This window comes from Cucurbita moschata, unplaced genomic scaffold, assembly GCF_002738365.1.
Source record: "Cucurbita moschata cultivar Rifu unplaced genomic scaffold, Cmos_1.0 Cmo_Scf00029, whole genome shotgun sequence".
Taxonomy (NCBI): Eukaryota; Viridiplantae; Streptophyta; class Magnoliopsida; order Cucurbitales; family Cucurbitaceae; genus Cucurbita; species Cucurbita moschata.
Genome location: NW_019268545.1, coordinates 2377435 through 2396112, shown reverse-complemented (window position 1 = coordinate 2396112; position 18678 = coordinate 2377435). Strand labels below are relative to the sequence as shown.

General features: G+C 35.6%; 2 protein-coding genes across 2 annotated transcripts; both read right to left on the bottom strand.

The window, feature by feature from the left end:
• Positions 1 to 374: 374 nt before the first annotated feature.
• LOC111463902 (LOB domain-containing protein 29-like) lies at positions 375 to 1726 on the bottom strand. The gene is made up of 2 exons (XM_023107864.1): positions 1414 to 1726; positions 375 to 875 (listed from the first exon to the last, which is right to left on the bottom strand). Exons 1-2 carry the CDS (start codon positions 1690 to 1692, stop codon positions 438 to 440), a joined length of 717 nt encoding a protein of 238 aa, XP_022963632.1. The 5' UTR covers positions 1693 to 1726; the 3' UTR covers positions 375 to 437.
• Positions 1727 to 15678: 13952 nt separating this feature from the next.
• LOC111463844 (pentatricopeptide repeat-containing protein At1g06143) lies at positions 15679 to 18104 on the bottom strand. Its single transcript, XM_023107782.1, has 2 exons — positions 16049 to 18104; positions 15679 to 15929 (listed from the first exon to the last, which is right to left on the bottom strand). The coding sequence occupies exon 1, from the start codon at positions 17967 to 17969 to the stop codon at positions 16197 to 16199; it is 1773 nt and encodes a 590-aa protein (XP_022963550.1). The 5' UTR covers positions 17970 to 18104; the 3' UTR covers positions 15679 to 15929; positions 16049 to 16196.
• Between the last annotated feature and the right edge of the window lie 574 nt (positions 18105 to 18678).

Below are 18678 nucleotides of genomic sequence, written 5' to 3'. Positions count from 1 at the left end.
GAGATACCCAAATGAATGTCGTTCTCGTATTATAAACAGATATTTCAAGAGAACTCATAAGTTATCGTTCTGAAGATTGACGGTTCGAGATACCCAAATGAACGTCGTTCTCGTATTATAAATAGGTATTTTAAGGCAATTAGTAGATTATCGTTCTGAAGATCAATGGTTCGAGATACCTAAATGAATGTCGTTCTCGTATTATAAACAGGTATTTCAAGAGAACTCGTAGGTTATCGTTATGAGGATCAACGGTTCGAGATATCCAAACAAATGTCGTTCTCGTATTATAAACATGTATTTCAAGGTAATTCGCAAATTATCGTTCCAAATGATTTTGTTTATAGAGATAAAGAGAAAGAAATAGAGGGCTTCCATTAATAATTTCCAACTGTGATTCAATTCAAATTCCTTTCTCTCTCCTCTCACTCTCTCTCTTACCAATGCCTATTACCAAAAGCAACTGATTGTAAATCATCAGCAGACTCATTGAAGCTCCATTGTTGAACATTTGAATGCAAGTGATCAAGAGTATACATGGAATAGCCTGAGGTTTCTTCAAAGCTTCCATATGATCCACTTTCCTCCATTTTAGCCATGTGATGCTCATAGTTCTCATTGGACTGAGAATTAACCATAATGCTATAATTCTCATCATAATAAGGGTTCGATGCCGAATTGTTCCGAGTCGGATTCGGATTGAACTCGAGCATTACGTTCGGTTGCTCTGACTGAAACCAGCTATGGAGATCTTGTGGATGACAAGGAACCTTTCTGCTATTCTTCTCAGCCTCACCTCTATTACCAGATACGTTCATCATGTTTTCTGCTGCTTGTTCCTTAAGAGAAGCTAGTTGTGCTTGAAGACTCACAACCTGAAAAAAAAAATTGAATAAGCTTTAATGAGTTAGGAGCTGAATTAGGGTTTTAATGCGTAATGACTAGAGGTAAGTTACTACAGATATTGTCTTATTTTGACTTTTTCTTTCGGGCTTTCCACACCTTTCTTAAAGGTGTTTCGTTCTGCTCTCGAACCGAGGTGGGATCTCACAGTTTGAGAATTAATCAAGGTCAAAGTTCGAATCTTTCCCTCGACCCATTATTCGAATTGAAAAGAAAAATTATGTTTTTAAAACGCGTCTGTTAGGGAGAGTTTTCCACACTCATATAAAGAATGAATTAAGGTCAAAGTTAGAATCTTTCCCTCGACCCATTATTCGAATGGAAAAGAAAAATGATATTTTTAAAACACATCTGCTATGGAGAGGTTTCCACACCCTATTGACGGGTATTTCGTTCTTCTCCAAAACAGACATGGGATCTCCCAATTTGAGAACGAATTAAGGTCAAAGTTCAAATCTTTCCCACGACCAGTCATCCAACTTGAAAAGAAAAACACAGACGAAGAATCACCTGTTGTTGGAGGGCAAAGATATGAGAAACACAGCCATAGATAGGATCTTGAAGCCTAGCTTGAGCTTCATAAGAGATAGTAACAGCAGCCTCACAGCGCTCACTAACAGGCAAACGAGCAAGAAGCTTAGACACATTGCTAGCGCCAAACACCTTATGAATAGCAGCAAAATGAGTAGCGCCTTGTTCATGGCAGAAATATGGCGCAAAAACGCAGCCTCTGACACATTTTCTTCTCAAGAACTTACAGGCTCCACAGGGAGAACCAGAACCTGTCATTTTTTTTGGTACTTGGAGAGATCTTTTGGGGTTTTTTTGTTGTTTTTTTTGGGGTTTCCGTGTTGTTCTTGGGTGATGGGTTTCTCTCGTCAAGGGATTATGATGGAGTTTATAAACACTTGAAGAAGGAAGAGGTGGATGATTTTAAAATGATATGAAATGGGTTTAGGTTCCCTAAATGGACGACATTTTCGAGTATTTTATTACTCTCAGATGGGTTCTCTTTATTATCTCCATACGACAAAAGATCAGCTGTTGTCGTTGTAGATTAAACCCTTTTTTTTATATACTTTCTTTTATGATTGGATTTCTTTAATTAAACACGATAACCAGGGTTAAATTACACGTTTAATCTTTATACTTTTGGGTTTTTGCTTAATGGAAGTTTTAAGTTGTAATGAGTTCTGTTGTGAGATCCTATGTCAGAGAGGGAAACGAAACATTTTTTTTATAAGGGTGCGGAAACTTCTTCCTATTAAACGTGTTTTAAAATCGTGAGGCTGATGGCGAAAGTCAAAGTTGACAATATTTGCTAGCCGTGTGCTTCAGTTGTTACAAATTGTATCAAAGCTAGACACTGGGTGGTGTGCAAGTGAGGACGTTGGGCCCCGAAGGGGATGGATTGTGAGATCTCACATCGGTTGGGGAGGGGAACGAAACATTCCTTTATATGTGAATCTAGAAACTTCTCCCTAGTAGACGTGTTTTAAAATTGTGAGGCTGATGGTGATACGTAATGAGTCAAGATGAACAATATTTGCTAGCGGTAGGTTTCGGTTGTTACAAATGATATCAGAGCTAGACACTGGTTGGTGTGCAAGCGGGGACGTTGGGCCCTTAAGGGAAGTGGATTGTGAGATCCTATATCGATTGGGGAGGGAAACGAAATATTTCTTATATGTGAGTGTGGAAACTTCTTCCTAGTAGACATGTTTTAAAATTGTGAGGCGGATGATGATACGTAATGGGTCAAAGTGGTAGCAATGGGCTTCGGCTATTACAAATGGTATCAGAGCCAGACACTGAGTGGTGTTCAAGCAAGGACGTTGAGCCCCAAGGGGGTGAATTGTAAGATCCCACATCGGATGGGGAGGGGAACGAAGCATTCCTTATATGGGTGTAGAAACTTCTCCCTAGTAGACACGTTTTAAAATCGTGAGATTGACGACGATACATAACAGGCTAAAATAGACAATATCTATTAGCGGTGGACTTTAGCTGTTACATTTGTACACGATTCGACATTTTCCAGCAACATGCTCACGTTACTTACTCCTCGTTTGAAACCCATTATCTAGAAACAGTAAGAAAACAAGTACAATTTTAAAAAAACCAAATAATAATCAACCGGGTCTAAAATTTCAACTTTTATATGTTTACTAGATTCAAGAACTTACTATTGGACATGTTTTCAAAAGATTCACAAACCTACAAGACGCCAAATTACTAAAAACCCAATGGTTCTATTAGACATAAAATTCAATTGTTCGAGAGGTTACGAAACACGAACTTGAAACTTGTGATTATGGTATCAAAACGATATAGTTGAGTATTAATAATTGACTAAATTGAGCCTGAAAAAGTCCGTAATAAACTGAAAAATGTGGTGTTTTTAAGTAGAAGAAAAGGAGTAATGATGGGGATTTGCAATAAACATATGATAATGGAAGGTCTGAGAATTAAAAAAGCTGAAGAAAACAAAGAATGGTGACACTGGAGAATACAACAGTTAAAACTATATACTAATTAATATCACACATTAATTCATCAAATTAAATTAATAATCAGACATAGAAATGGTGCTTTTAATTGTTTAAGTTTCAGAGGGCACGACATGTCGACCACTAACTCCACTCTTATCATTATCTAATCCAATTTACAATTACTTATTTTCACTTTTATTTCATTTCCAAACCAACATGTCGACCCTGCTCCCCAACCCTAATTATAATCGCATCAATTTCACTATTCATTTTTTTAAAAAAAAATCCGAGCCGACTCCAACATCAGTCGTGTGATGTCCCACATTGATTAGAGAGGAGAACAAACCACCATTTATAAGGATGTGGAAACCTTCCTTTAGCAGACACGTTTTAAAGCCTTGAGGGGAAGCCCGAAAGGAAAAGCTCAAAGAGGACAATATCTGCTAGCGGTAGATCTGAGATGTTACAAGTCGGTTCGAACCTCTATTTAGTCTCACTCAAGTTTCATCCTAGTCATGGATAGATCATCCAGGTTCAAGTCCATAAGCAGTGAAATTGTCCTATGAAGACTCACTTTTGCTACGGTTCTAGTGGGTTACCTTAACCAAGCCTCTGTTTGTAAGTTACCTGCTCGTTCTTCAACACCGAGCACAACCCAACTCATTATTAAGACATGCACTATTAATCAAAAGTATCAAAAAGTCAAACATTCAAATTCTCACTTTCTAAACTCAAAAAATATAAATGAAACAATAATAATTTCAATGTAATGAGAACGCCCCGATTGAACTTAAAGGCTGCAACTTAAATAGAAAATGCAACTATCCCGACTTCATTTCCATGGCTTGCACATCAATGTAGTAGCACGTGACTTGAGTATTTAAAGAAAAAATGCAACTATCCTGACTTCATTTCCTTGGCTGGCACATCAATGTAGTAGCACGTGACTTGAGTATTTAAAGAAAAAAATGCAACTGTCCCGACTTCATTTCCATGGCTTGCACATCAATGTAGTAGCACGTGACTTGAGTATTTAAAGAAAAAAATGCAACTGTCCCGACTTCATTTCCATGGCTTGCACATCAATGTAGTAGCATGTGACTTGAGTATCTAAAGAAAAAATGCAACTGTCCTGACTTCATTTCCATGGCTTGCACATGAATGTAGTAGCACGTGGCTTGAGTATTTAAAGAAATGCTCGGTAAATAGTCTTATTGGGTTGATGGTAGTTTTTTTTTAAAGTAAATAATTACTTAATAAAGAATTAATAGTTGGAATTATTGAGAGCGAAAATTAAATAATTCACAAGGGGGAAAAAGGGAGGCATCCCCATTTTTATTTGTTGGCCACTTAAGCATGAGCTAATTAATTTAATTTTTTATTTAATAAACATTGTTTCATATTGGAGAAATGGGACAAGGAAGGGCCTCCTAATTTCATCAATATGTTTAATTAAATTAATCCAAATTAATACAAACTTAATTATTTAATTAATCTTAAAAGGAGCAAAGCTACACTATTACCTTATAATCATTTGTCTAATCTTTCTTATTTACTTTTTTAATTAAAAATTGTTTTTTTTTTTAATTATATATATTCTTCCAATGGATACCTTTTTTGCATCCCAAAGGCACTTTAATATATTCTTTATTATTATTTCTTTTTTAATTTAAAACTAGAAATGATGGAATAAATAGGGATAAAATGGAAAAAAGGCTGTGTACGGTATCTTCAAATATTTATTCTTTTAATATTTCATGTTCATAAAAACTTTATGTTAAAAAAAAATTGGTAGATTATGTAAAGCATTAGGATTGTTTACAAACTCTTTTGTTATATTGTAATGAAAATCCGAAATTTCAAGCTGGTCGGGATAGTGACCCGAATGACTTTAATAAGGTTCACAACCCGACACAATTCAACATTTTATTTTCGTGTTGGGTTGGATTAGGTAGTCGGGTTATTAATTTATTTATTTTTAAACTATTTTTAAAAAATCTACTCTATTACATTATTAACTAGAAATATTCACGGGTTACTATACATCATTAACATTTGTTACAAACATTAAATATTCTTAATTTTCATAATAATCTCAAAATTCGTGAACTGAACCGAATTTTTTCGATTTTTCAAAAAATCAACCCAACCCAATCGAAAAAAGGTCTAATCTAATCCAACCCTATTACTTGAATTGAGTAGCTCGCGTTGTTCGAGTCCTTATTCATAAGTAGAGCTGATTATACATGAAAAGGTAAAAAAAAAAAAAGTAAATAAGTCCTCAAAGTGGTAAATTATATTAAGAGTAAATAAGTAGGGGTGGATATTCTTATTTCGTAGGGATTATCACTGTAATGTACTATCCCTAGTCACTATTTTAAGTTAACCAAGGTAGATTATTTCGAGGATTTCATCATGGGGATTAGTTCCTCGTGAAGCTTATTCTATTCATTTTCAATAATTTGATTGTAATTATAGACACCAAAATTCATGTATTTGTAGCTAAAAAATATTTAGTATTTTATTCACTGAAATATATTTGGTAGCTCGTTTATTTCGGTTGAATATGTACATGTAAAAGTTTGAAGAGTTTTAGATTAGGGTTTCTCGGAAAAATACTCTAATCTAGGAGAAGAATCAATGTCGGAGACGGTTATGTCTAAACACACTCTGAATAACATGAGTCTGACATGTAACTCATGTATCTTATAAAAATTGTCATGTCTTTTCATCTTTCTAATATAGAATCCTCAACAAAATCGTCGGTTAGACACTCGGTTACCACACTGGTTTGCCCATTTGTCATCAACCACAAATTCATCGTCATACTCACTGTTTGAGCTTTAATGTAGTGTTTGTGTTTTTCAACCTCCCTATCTTGCGAGTTGTAAATTTACATATATCTTTTTAGAAAAATGTGTGACACTCGAATAAAACAAGGGTTACATGAATGAACTGATATCGCATCTAAGCTACTACTAATATAAATGCTGTGCACCTTCATTTTCAGTAGTTCAATAATAGGAATTTCAAACTTAAGTGGGTTTTGCTTAGAACAATTTTGTATTTGATGTAACAGCCTAAATTTTGAGATCTAACATCGGTTGGGGAGAGAAACAAAATATTTCTTATAAGAGTGTGGAAGCTTCTCCCTAATAGACGTGTTTTAAAATCGTGAAGCTAACAGTGATACGTAACAAGCCAAAACGAACAATATCTGCTAACGATGGGCTTGGGCTGTTACCAATGGTATCAGAACCAGACATCAAGCGGTATGTCAAGGAGAACACCTGTCCCCCAAAGGAATGGATGTGAGGTCCCACATTGGTTGGAGAAGAAAACGAAACTGAAACCTTCTTTATAAGGGTGTGGAAACCTCTCCCTACTAGACATGTTTTAAAACCATGAGGCAGACAACGATACGTAATGAGCCAAATCAAACAGTATCTATTACCGGTAAGCTTGGACTGTTATAAATGGTATCAAAGCAAGACACCGAGCAGTGTGCCAATAAAAACGCATGGATTATGAGATCCCACATTGGTTGGAGAAGAGAACGAAACATTCCTTATAAGGATGTGAAAACTTCTCCCTAATAGACGCGTTTTAAACCACAAGACTGATGACAATACGTATCGAACGAAAATGGACAATATCCACTAACAGTGACCTGAAGCTGTTACAGTCGACATGTTTTGTGTTAGCTTGTGTCCCGTTTTTCGTGCCATTGATATGAATTAAAAAAATGTGGAGCATGATGAATAATAAATTAATACCCATCTTGGAAAACAGTGGAATGTGTGTAGCATGTGTTGAATCCACTCTTCCAATTGTTTCCAACATTTATAAACAATGTGTTACCAATCATCTTCCCTTTATTATTTTACTTATATTTATCCCTTACCACTGTCACACTGATACTTACAATTATTACACATTATTTTACTCTCTCTTCTTATAACATGGGTTAAATTATAGATTTAATTACTCCTCAAACTTCGAACATTACATTATTCTGTCATTTTGTCTCCCAAAACTAATATTTAATCCCCAAATTCCTGTTCTTAGTTTTATTTAGTCTCCATTCTTATATACCATTTACCCAAATCTTTACACAACTGTTTCATTACGTTTGTGTCCAACACGTGGTCTCTAATAAATTTGATGAATGATCTAACATAGTATTCGGCACTCTGTTTAGGGTTCTAACCTCGACGGTTGGCAATCAAACACGAGGGTAGAGGAGTCGGTTGTGTGTTTGAGCTCTTGTAATCACATTTTCTCTCTAGATTCATTTTTACTGTTTGCTTATTTTCAATCCCGAGAATGAGAAGGTGTGAGGGTTTGAACCTCGAATTTTGAATACCGAACAATATAATTATGAGCTAAACTTGGATCTCGTGTTTCAAATGGTAACCTCGATATTTGTTAAAAGAGAAAAAGAGGAATGGTAATTCGTGCCGATTACATAATGTCACGTAAATAATTAAAGGGAATCTCTTTACAAGCATGCTTGTCTCAATAGTAAATCCAATCCATAGAGTTAGGTTTAGGGTTAGGGTTAGGGTTTAGGGTTAGCTAACATATCTGATTTTGAGGACTAAAGTAATCAAATTCTCCATAGCTTATACTAAAAATAAAAAATAAAAAAATAAAAACTTTTTTTCTCTTTTTCATAATTTTTTTTTTTTTTTTTTTTAAGAACAAACATGGAAGGGTGGGATCCGAGCTTTGGAGGGTTGATCGAGAATGTATATCTTAAACTACAGAGCTGTATTTAAATTGGTATTATAAGTTAATTTCTCAAGCTCGATTGATAAGCGAGTTTGTTTTTAGTTTTTTTTTTTCTCGATATCGGTATAACTCCGACATGATTAACATATACTTGTTTCACTTTCGGTCAAAGATTCAAATCTCGGCATTTTTTTTTTTTTTGTCAAATTTCGTAAATAAAAAAAATAACATTTTAAAATTTTGTTCCGATTTTGAAAATATTTATAAAAAAAAGATAACATAAACAAACTGATTGTTTTAGTTTTCGTCGAATTTCAAAATGTCTGTTTTGTTAGCCACTTTTAAAAGTCGATCAGTCTTTTGCACATCTTCCAATTTGTTCCCTCGGTGTTACGAACTTACAGTTCCACACCTTCAACCCATCAAATGCTCGCACCTACCCTTTGGCTTAGTCTCGCTTTCAACCTAAGATATCCACCGACCCACTCCAATAGTCAATTCACAACCCGTCGGCTCACCCCATTTTGCTGACGCTGACCTGAACCACTTCCCAACGTCCATAGCTCGAACCTCAGCTCACCTCCAGCAGTTGCCTCCAATAGTGGAGTTACTTACTGAGTATTTCTTAAAATACTCAAGTCATGTACTACTCTTATTTTCAAGTAAAGGTAAGATACCCTTGTACGAATCGTCTGTTCAAGTTGTAGCCCTTAGGTTAGATCATAGTCGAATGTTCAAATTTTCTTCCGATTTCTATTATGCTAAAAACAGGCTTACGACGTTATATTCAATTAAAATAATATCATATCTATAGGTCTTAATAATTTTTATAATAAACTACGTTATTATCATTTAAGAATGACGTAAGATCGAGTAACATTAAAACATTAATGTTTTAATTAAAGTAAAATTTATAACATGAACGGAAGGACAAAAAGAGGAGAGGGCACGTGCGAGATTATTTCATCTCTGACACACCACACGAGCGATCATCTTGGAGGGCCCCATCCGCCGTTTCCACGTCAACTGCAGCTCACCCAAATTATTTATTTTCTCAAAATTTAATTATATGTTTCAATAATGTTTATATATAAATATTAGTTTTTAATAAATGTTAAATTTGACCGAAAATAAATTTATATGGAAATAATTTAAATAAATTAACAAAAAAAAAATTGGAAGGAAAATGGATTGTATTTCAAATTTTCTAAATAATTAATAAAAAATTTTATTATATTTTCAGATTTTATTTATTTTTAATTCATGGTGGAATTGGTTATAAAGGAAAGGGATTAATTAAAAAAAATGCATTGAGAAGTACAATTCCGCCCTACTTTTGTATTATTAAATGTTTAATATATTGTAATAAAAATTATAAAACAAAATAAATATTTTATATAATAAAGTAGGTAGAACATAAGCAATTTCGTCACAAATTTTGAGGTTGGTGTATACGTTTAATTCTGTGTATAATAAGTAGAGGTGTTCGTCTGACCCTATGACCCGATCAACCTATATATATATATATATAGGTTGGATTGAATTTTTCGAAAACCAAAAATTCAAGTCGGTTTGCATGTAGATATTTTTTTTGTCGGGTCAGCTTGACCAATCTGAAAATAGAGTTACAACTCAATCCAACCCAACTCAACCTCACCATATTGTTTTTTTTTGTAAGAATAGTTGATGTTTGTAACTATGTCAGTAATATGGTGTGACATGTGAATACTTGATATTTGAGTTTTATAAGATTTTAGTTATTAATATAACATGTAGATATGTATAATTTTTTAAATAATTAAAAAAAACACAACCCAGCAAACCAAAGGTTGCGTTGTGAACTCTATTCAAGTTACTCGGGTCATCAATTTAACCAACTTGAAATTTCGGGTTAGTCCAAAAGATTTTCCAACTCAACTCGTGTATACCCCTACTAATAAGTCCTTGCCATATTTGAAATTTTATAAAAATATTTGATCTGCTCGATATAAATAAACGTTTATGTCTAATAAAATTCTAAACTTTTAAATTTGATTATCTGAAGATCCATGCATACTGATTAGACCCAAAATAAAAAATTTATGAATACAAAATTGAAATATTATAAAAGTCTTTAAAAGTTTAGGGACTCAGTAGACATAAATCTATATAAAATTAAAGAAAAAGAGATTAATTAGTGGATGATTTTCATAATTGATTAGGAATATTAGTCAAAGCCCACATGCTTAAAGAAAAAAGGGATTAAATTTTAGAAATAATAAATAGCTTAATCTTTGATAATTAAAAAAAAATCGAAATAAAATAGTGTTTAATTAGTTGGAAAATAATGCTAATTAATCAAAATTAGACCGGTCAAGCCGACACTAATTTCGCACATGGGACCATCGCACGTGTTTGGATGATTACTATCATTTTTCTTTTTCCTATTTTTAATATAATCTACATTATTAAATGCATATAAAGTTTTAATTAAAGTTATTAAGATGAATATATTTTTTTTTATTAAAAAATGTATTAAAGAAATTATTAGGAATTATTTAATTTAATTTGAAAGTTGTTAACAAGATTAGAAATTGTCTGTTTATTGAGTCTTTGTTTGACCAAATTAAATATGAAAAATATTTGTATTAAAAAAAATGCAAAAATCTCAAAAGCCAAGCTATCATTTTAATATAAATATGAGTAAAGTTAAGATATAGAGTACATACTTTAGTATTAATTAATTTATTTAAAATACATGTTTTCTAACCGACATAATCGCTAGAGTCGTAGCGTTAAAAAAAAATGTTATATCGTAAAATTCGTATGGTTTTACTATTAGAGATGTTCACGAGGTGAAGACATGGACGAGAGTTTTTCCCATTAGTGTCTCCGCCACCTATTTCAATCCTCATCCCCACAAAATTCCTGTTCTCGGTCTCGTTTAGTTAACGTAGAGAAATATTTCCCCACTAGCTTCCTCCACTCTATTTGGGACAGGTTTTCATGGGAACCCGGTCCTGCAAGTTAAATAAACATCTCTACGCACTATTAGAGATGTCCACGGGGCGAAAACAGGGACAGAGAAGTCGTCCTCCTCCTAGTCCTCGCCACCTATTTCAATCTTTATCCCCATGAGAAATATCTCCTTACTTGCTTCCTCCACTCTATTTGGGGCAGGTTTTCATGGGACCCTGACTCCGCAAGTTAAATAAACATCTCTACTCACTATTAGAGATGTCCACGAGGCAAAGACAGGGATAGAGAAGCCTTCCCCGTCACCGTCCTTGCCACCTATTTCAATCTTTATCCCCACAAAACCCCTGTTCTCGATCCCGTTTAGCTAACATAGAGAAATATCTCCCTACTCGCTTCCTCCACTCCATTTGGGGCAGGTTTGCACGGGACTCCCGCCCTACAGGTTGAATAAACATCTATTCTCACTAGGTTAGAAACATATGATAAATTTTAATTTTAAAAATTAATAATGGACCTACGACACCGACCTTAGTTTCTTTATCAGCTCGATGTTTGAAATTCACTTCCCGTGCTTTTTAAAAAAAAAAAAAACTAAAAACGATATAATACAAAAGAGTATAGAGTAAAGACAAATACATTGGGTTATAGATTGGTGAAGGAGAAGAGAAGAATGGAAATGAATGAAATTTGTCAATGATTGAGAAACATAATAAGAAAATTAGATTTAATTGAAGAATAATAAATAAAAATTTAAGAATTAAGAATTTATTTTTAAAAAATATTGAGTGTAGTTTGAAAGGGAGGCAATGTTTCAAAGTTTGAACCAGGAAATGAGGGAGTTTGATATCATCATTTCTAAGCCTGTCATTTCAATTATTATTACAACATTATTTCTTCATCAATTTTTCTATTTTTTCTAATTTTGTTTTTTTTTAAATATTAAAAATTAGAATATGTAAAAGCATGTGGATGTTAAATCACACCAATATTTTAAGAATCAAGTATGACGGACTAATGGACTTTCAGATATGACCATCGTTTTTCAGTTTAAATATTATTTTGGTCTCTTTACTTTCGGGTTTAATTCATTTTATCTCATATCCTTTCGAGTTTTGTATATTTTATGGACCAAATTTAATAACGAAAACTAGAAAGTTCCTAGTTCCTAGTAGAAAACTAGAAAGTTCCTTTCGGGTTTTGTATACTTTCGGGTTCATTTTATCTCATCAATTCCCTTTTCACATGGATCTACTCTGTAGTTCCTAGTATTTTTTATTTTATAAAGATTACGATTTGGGTAGAAATTCGTTAGAATGTTGAGCAAAGACTATGATAAGAAACAGTGCTCCAATGACTTGAAATGGAATTTGAGACAGTCACACTATTTTAAGCCACCGCCACGCCACACTATTCTATGTCGTAATTTCGTCCAACATTTTAACAAATATTTACTGTTATGGTAGTTTTGAAACATTTATGTAAGGTAACCATATTGAAAAAGTAACCGAATCATTTATAAAGTTGATGATGATGTATCAATAGTTTCGTGCATTCAATAATTTGATATTATATCTAAAACGGGATCTTCATATGTGGAAGAAAGAGTAGGTGAAGACAAAGTAAGTCGAACCCCACAAAGCCATTGATTATTGCAATCATTTAGTGCCATACTTGAAAGTGGTATGAGCTTGAAATGGAAGAAAGATAATCACAGGTGGAGACAACCTTGGAGAAACTAAGGGACCAAACCACACAAGCTTTGACCAAAACATTAACTTTGTATTGTAGCAATAACGCCATGTTTCCCCCTACCCTTGCTTTTTGTCTCACCGTGTGAACTCTAGTCAATGTTTAGAGGCTGTTCTTGCATTTTTGTTTGTTCTTTTAAAATTTGCAAACGTTATCCCTATCCTTTCCTAAACGTTTTAAAATTATCTTAAAGTTTGGACTTGAAACGGTGTGGTAGTGATTTAGAACGATGTGATGATCCAAACGTTGCCTTAGGTCACTGTCACCGTGCTTGATATCCAAATTATAAAGGACTTCACAACTCTAATGATAATAGTTTTTGAACATTTATAGAAGGAATGTAACAGCCCAAGCCCAAGCCCACCGCTAGCATAAAGAACATTTCGTTCTCCTCCCCAACTGATGGGGAATCTCACAATCCACCCCCTTCGCGACCCAACGTCTATGTTGGCACTCGTTCTCTTCTCCAATCGATGTTGGACACCTCAATCCACCTCCCTTTTGAGCTAGTGTCTTTGCTAGCACATCACCCGATGCCTCGTTCTGATACCATTTGTAATAGCTCAAGTCCACTACTAGCAAATATTGTCCTTTTTGGGCTTTCCCTTATGGGTTTCCGCTCAAGATTTTAAAACGTGTCTACTAGAGAGAGGTTTCCACACTCTCATAAAGAATGTTTCGTTCTCCTCCCCAACCGACATGGAATCTCACAATCCACCCCCATTCGGTTCCCAGAGTCCTCGCTAGCACTCATTCCCTTCTCCAATCAATATGGAGCACCCCAATCCACCCCTCTTTGGAGCCCAACGTCCTTGCTGGCACATCACCCAGTGCCTATCTCTGATACCATTTGTAATAGTCCAAGCCCACCGCTAGTAGATATTGTTCTCTTTGGGCTTTCTCTCAAGGCTTTGAAACGCGTTTTTTAGGGAGAGGTTTCCACACCCATATCAAGAATGTTTCATTCTCCTCTCTAACCGACGTGGGATCTCGTTATCTTTTATAAAGTATAGAGATATTTTAGAAATAAATGACAAACTTTTCATAGTATTTTTTATAACTTAAAACTTTGTTTTCTTTTTCTTAAGAAAATGGAATACCTTTCTGGGTTTTCGAGGATGCAAGAAAGCCCCACAAATCCACAACCCTACAAAACTCTTTCCATCCTCAGGCTTCAGCACACAAACTGACACATTATGGAAGCATTATTCTCAATTTCTTATCACTACTTTTACTTTTGAACCACACAAACTCTCTCAAACAACTTAGAGGCAGAGAAGTTGGTTGTATCCCATTCAAAAAGGTAAAGAAAAAAGGAAGAAGGTTTAAACCTTTTAAAAAATTGCATCTTTGAACTGAGTTTGGCTTCAGTTTTTTCAGACGTGTTTGTTTTTGTTTGTGATTTCTTTCTTTACCCGAAAAGAAGTCTAAAATTTTGGCCGCATGATGGGGTTTTAATGTTTAAAGAAAAGGTAGTAATGGCTTCCAGTTTGAGCAATGTCTCCTCTCTGTCGGTAACCCTAATGCTGCCACCTACATTCAACAAGCGACGTCCATATCAACATGTTGGGTGTCTAGATTTTCTCTTTTTTTTTTTTTTTTTGGACTTTTTCATGAATACAGTTGATGTTGATCTCCAGCTTTGATCGGTCAAGCACCTCCCTAATGGTTGTAGAGTCATTTTTTTAATGATCATTTTCTTAGGAGTTTATGAAACTTTCTTCTTTTCCAAACATGGTCAGTGATCACTTGACATAATTCCGGTTTTTCGGTTAGTTTTGTTTCTCTTCGATGGTAAAGAGTCTAAGTCCACCGCTAGCAGATATTCTCCTCTTTGGACTTTCCCTTTCGAGCTTTCCCTCAAGGTTTTTAAAACGCGTCTGCTAGAGAGAGGTTTCCACACCCTTATAAAAAACATTTCGTTCTCCTCTCCAAACGATGTGGGATCTCACATTGACGTTGTTGAGTCAATTTTCACCCATAAGCTTTGGGAGGTGTATGCTTTTCATCTTTATTTCATCCACTATTTGTAAGTTTGTGCAATAAAGTTTAAATGGTTAACTCTATATTCACCCATTCATTTCATCAAATTGAACTCTAGACTAACTTAAGTCTTTGTAACATCTCAAGCTTGCTACTAGTAAATATTGTCCAATTTTGCCCGTTACGTATCGTTGTCAGTCTCACGATTTTAAAACGCATTTACTAGGTTGGGGTTTCCACACCCTTATAATAAGGAATGCTTTATTGCCCTCTCCAACCGATGTGGGATCTCACAAGTTAAGTCTACTTCTTGTACTTTTATTTAACCTCACTAAAGTTTTGACCAAATCAAGGCTTTTGTTCTGGATTTTCCAAGAAGTTTTAATCTTGAGCATGAGTGTTCTTTCAAAATAAGAAACAGTTTCATAGATGGTATGAGATTTGAATTATAAAAAGCGACGATTGTCGAGTCCTACCAAAAGAATGGAGGGTGGATTGTCGATTGGAGAGGGGAACGAATCCCAGCGAGGACGCTGGGCCACGAAGGACGGTGGATTGTGAGATCCCAAATCGGTTGGAGAGGGGAATAGAGCATTCGTTATAAGGGTGTGGAAATCTCTCCCTAGCAAACGCATTTTAAAAACCTTGAGAGAAAGTCCAGAAGAGAAACCCCAAAGAGGACAACATCTACTAGCGGTGGGCGCGGGCCATTACACTAGGAGTATTATTTCCCAACGTCATTCTAACCTTAAACATCTAGAGGATGAGTTGGAGGTTTTGGAAATCTTACAACATGATTCAAACGGTATAGGCAATTCATCGTCCTGAATGACATTATATGTGAAGAGTATGATAAGCAAGTTTTGATTTCAATTTTTCTCCAAACCTAGCTCGTTTCTAAAGAAGCGTATAATGCAGACACTATGACCATATATGTGTTTGAAATATATGAATGTGTTGTACAGAGAAGGAAAAATGACTGACCTGTTACAGGATACCCATTAGCTGGGGTTGTTCAATCAAATCACTTCACCAAGTCTGCTACGGTCGTGGGATAGCGGTACGTTATCTAGTTATAAATTTAGTCACGGCCCCTTCTTCTTTCGATCACTGGAGCAAAAATTACAAACCGAACGTGAATATACAGCTAGCATAAATAAAATGATTGAATTTACTTCGACGAACAAGCGTAGAGATTCGAGCTTTACATCCCTAAGTTCAAAGATTACCATGGCTCTAAATGAGGCTAATCTGAGCCTTGATCTGAATAAGCACTTGACCTTGAGATTTCTCCCTTCAATCTACCTTAATCAGTAGAGCAGAAATGGCTGATAGGCAAATAACATACAATCTCACCAGGCCTTCCCTTAACGTAAGTCAAATTTCGGATACTGAAGGCTCGAGAACGTTACCAGCTAGCTTCAGCTGACCATCTAATTCTGTCAGTATAAAGTATATTTTGTCAGAATCCGGGTGACAATTCGCTGAAGCTGAAAACTGATGAATTCTCCCTTCCAATTCGATCCAACTTGACCCGGGATATTTCTTTTCTACTCCGTTCTCTTTCATCATTGCTCGGATATGAGCAACCTTCATCCAGTGTTTTTCTTCAGCATACATGCTCACCAAAAGATTGTAATGTCCACTGTTCTTGGGCTCCAAAACCGTCAACTGTTGAACAGCATCTTTCGCAATCTCCGAGTTCCCATGAAGCTTGCATCCATTCAACAAAGCTCCCCAAATGATAGAGTTCGGTTCAAATTCCATACCGTTAATCAATTCTAAAGCTTCATCGAGCAATCCTGCTTTACTCAACATATCAACCATGCAACCATAGTGTTCAACTTCGGGACGGATTCCATAATCACGAATCATGCTCGAGAATCTACTTCTGCCTTCTATAACTAATCCAGCATGTGTGCAAGCGCTTAATATGCTAATAAAGGTAACACCATTGGGCATGATCTTCTCCCTCTCCATGATAACAAACATCCTCAGCGCCTTCTCCGCATAACCATGAACAGCGAGCCCTTCGATTACAGCATTCCAGCAATATAAATTTTTATCCTTCAATTTGAAGAAAACCAAAAGTGATCGATCTAAACTCCCGCACTTAGCATACATATCAACTAATGCAGATCCAATATAAACATCGAGATTAAGCCCCCGAGACATTGCGTAATGATGTATCTCTTTTCCTAGCTCAAGAGCTCCAACATGGGCACAAGCTGAAACAACAGTCGACATTGTTACCTCGTCGGGAATAATCCCATTCAATCTCATGTTGCCATAAATCGTCAGCGCTTCTTCGTATTGCTTGTTCTGAGAATAACAAGTGATCATAGTTGTCCAGGAGATTATATCCCTAGCCGGCATTTGATTGAAGAGAAACTCTGCAGACTCCACATTTCCCAATCTTGCATAGCCATCAATCATGGTATTCCAAGTTGCAGTATTGCTTTCAGGCATTTCCTCAAACAACTTCCTAGCTGAATCCATATCTCCAGCACGAGCTAGAGCTGAAACCATAGTAGTCCATGCAAAAGTATCTCTTTCACGCATTTCATCAAACACCTTTCGCGCATCCCCAAATCTCTCCAAATTTGAGTACAAATCAATCAGAGAAGTTTGAACAAACACATCCAATTCCAGCCCATTCTTCCAAATGTGACAATGGATCATCCGTCCCAAATCAAGTGCACACATACAGGTGCAAGCTTTAACTAAAGACGAAAACGTATAACTACTTGGCAAAACCTTCGATTCTAGCATATGAACATAACATTGTATAGCTCGAAATGGATACCCACAATATACAAATCCCCTAATCATCGCATTATACACAAAAACATTAGGATTTTCCATCTGTGTAAAGGCCAAAACAGGGTAATCTACAGAGTTGAATGTTAACGACGCGCTAATAAACTGATTCACTAAAAAGCAATCTTGGGTTGCATTAGTTTTTATCATTGAAGCATAAATACCATCCAGTTCGTTTATTGTGGAGCAGTTTTTGATTCGATCAAGAAGAGTTTGCTTGAAAGTAGAAACATACGATCCTTGAAGAGTTCGTGGGGTTGAAGAACTTACGAAGTTGCTAATGCTTCTTGTTATCTGTTTAAGAGCGTTGGTAGGCGTGATTGAAAACATCGCTGCAGCTATTCTCCATCACCATTTAGATGAACCAGTCTGGAAACTAGAGAGGCCGAGAGATCGGCTTTTCTGCGTATATTTTGGAGTGGGTGAACGCGAACTCCATCTTCCTTGTTCTTGATTTCTCTCATCTCCCGCCCTCTTCCCTTTTAACGGACATAAGAAAATTTAAATCCCATTTTAGTTCAATTTTTTTTTCTGTTGGTTGCAATTATATGAACATTGATATAACCGTGGGTTGTGATCTTGACACGCTCATGACTAGCCTTGAGGAGAATATTCCATATATATTTTTCGCTCCGGCTTTGTGGCTTCGTCGTTCCTTAGGCGAACATTGAACATCGCTTGTGTAGAATTCAAGCTTGTTCAACCACACACGCCGCTTGCACGTACATGTTCAATCGTTTGCAACACATCCGACTTGCCTCTACTCTAGGCTAAGTCATTCGGTTCGACCTTGACTTTGCTCGGGCCAAGGTCTCTCAATGCAACGTCGCATCTCATCTTGCCATTCTTGATGGCATGACCGAACGAGTTATGATGGCCAACGACATCCCGAGACTCGGGATGGCGTCAAGACATATGGACCCTGTCGATGGGTATATATATATATATATATATATATATGATATTGTCCGAGCATAATCTCTCGTGACTTTACTTTAGGCTTCCCAAAAAGCCTCCAACCAAATAGTATTTTTTTATT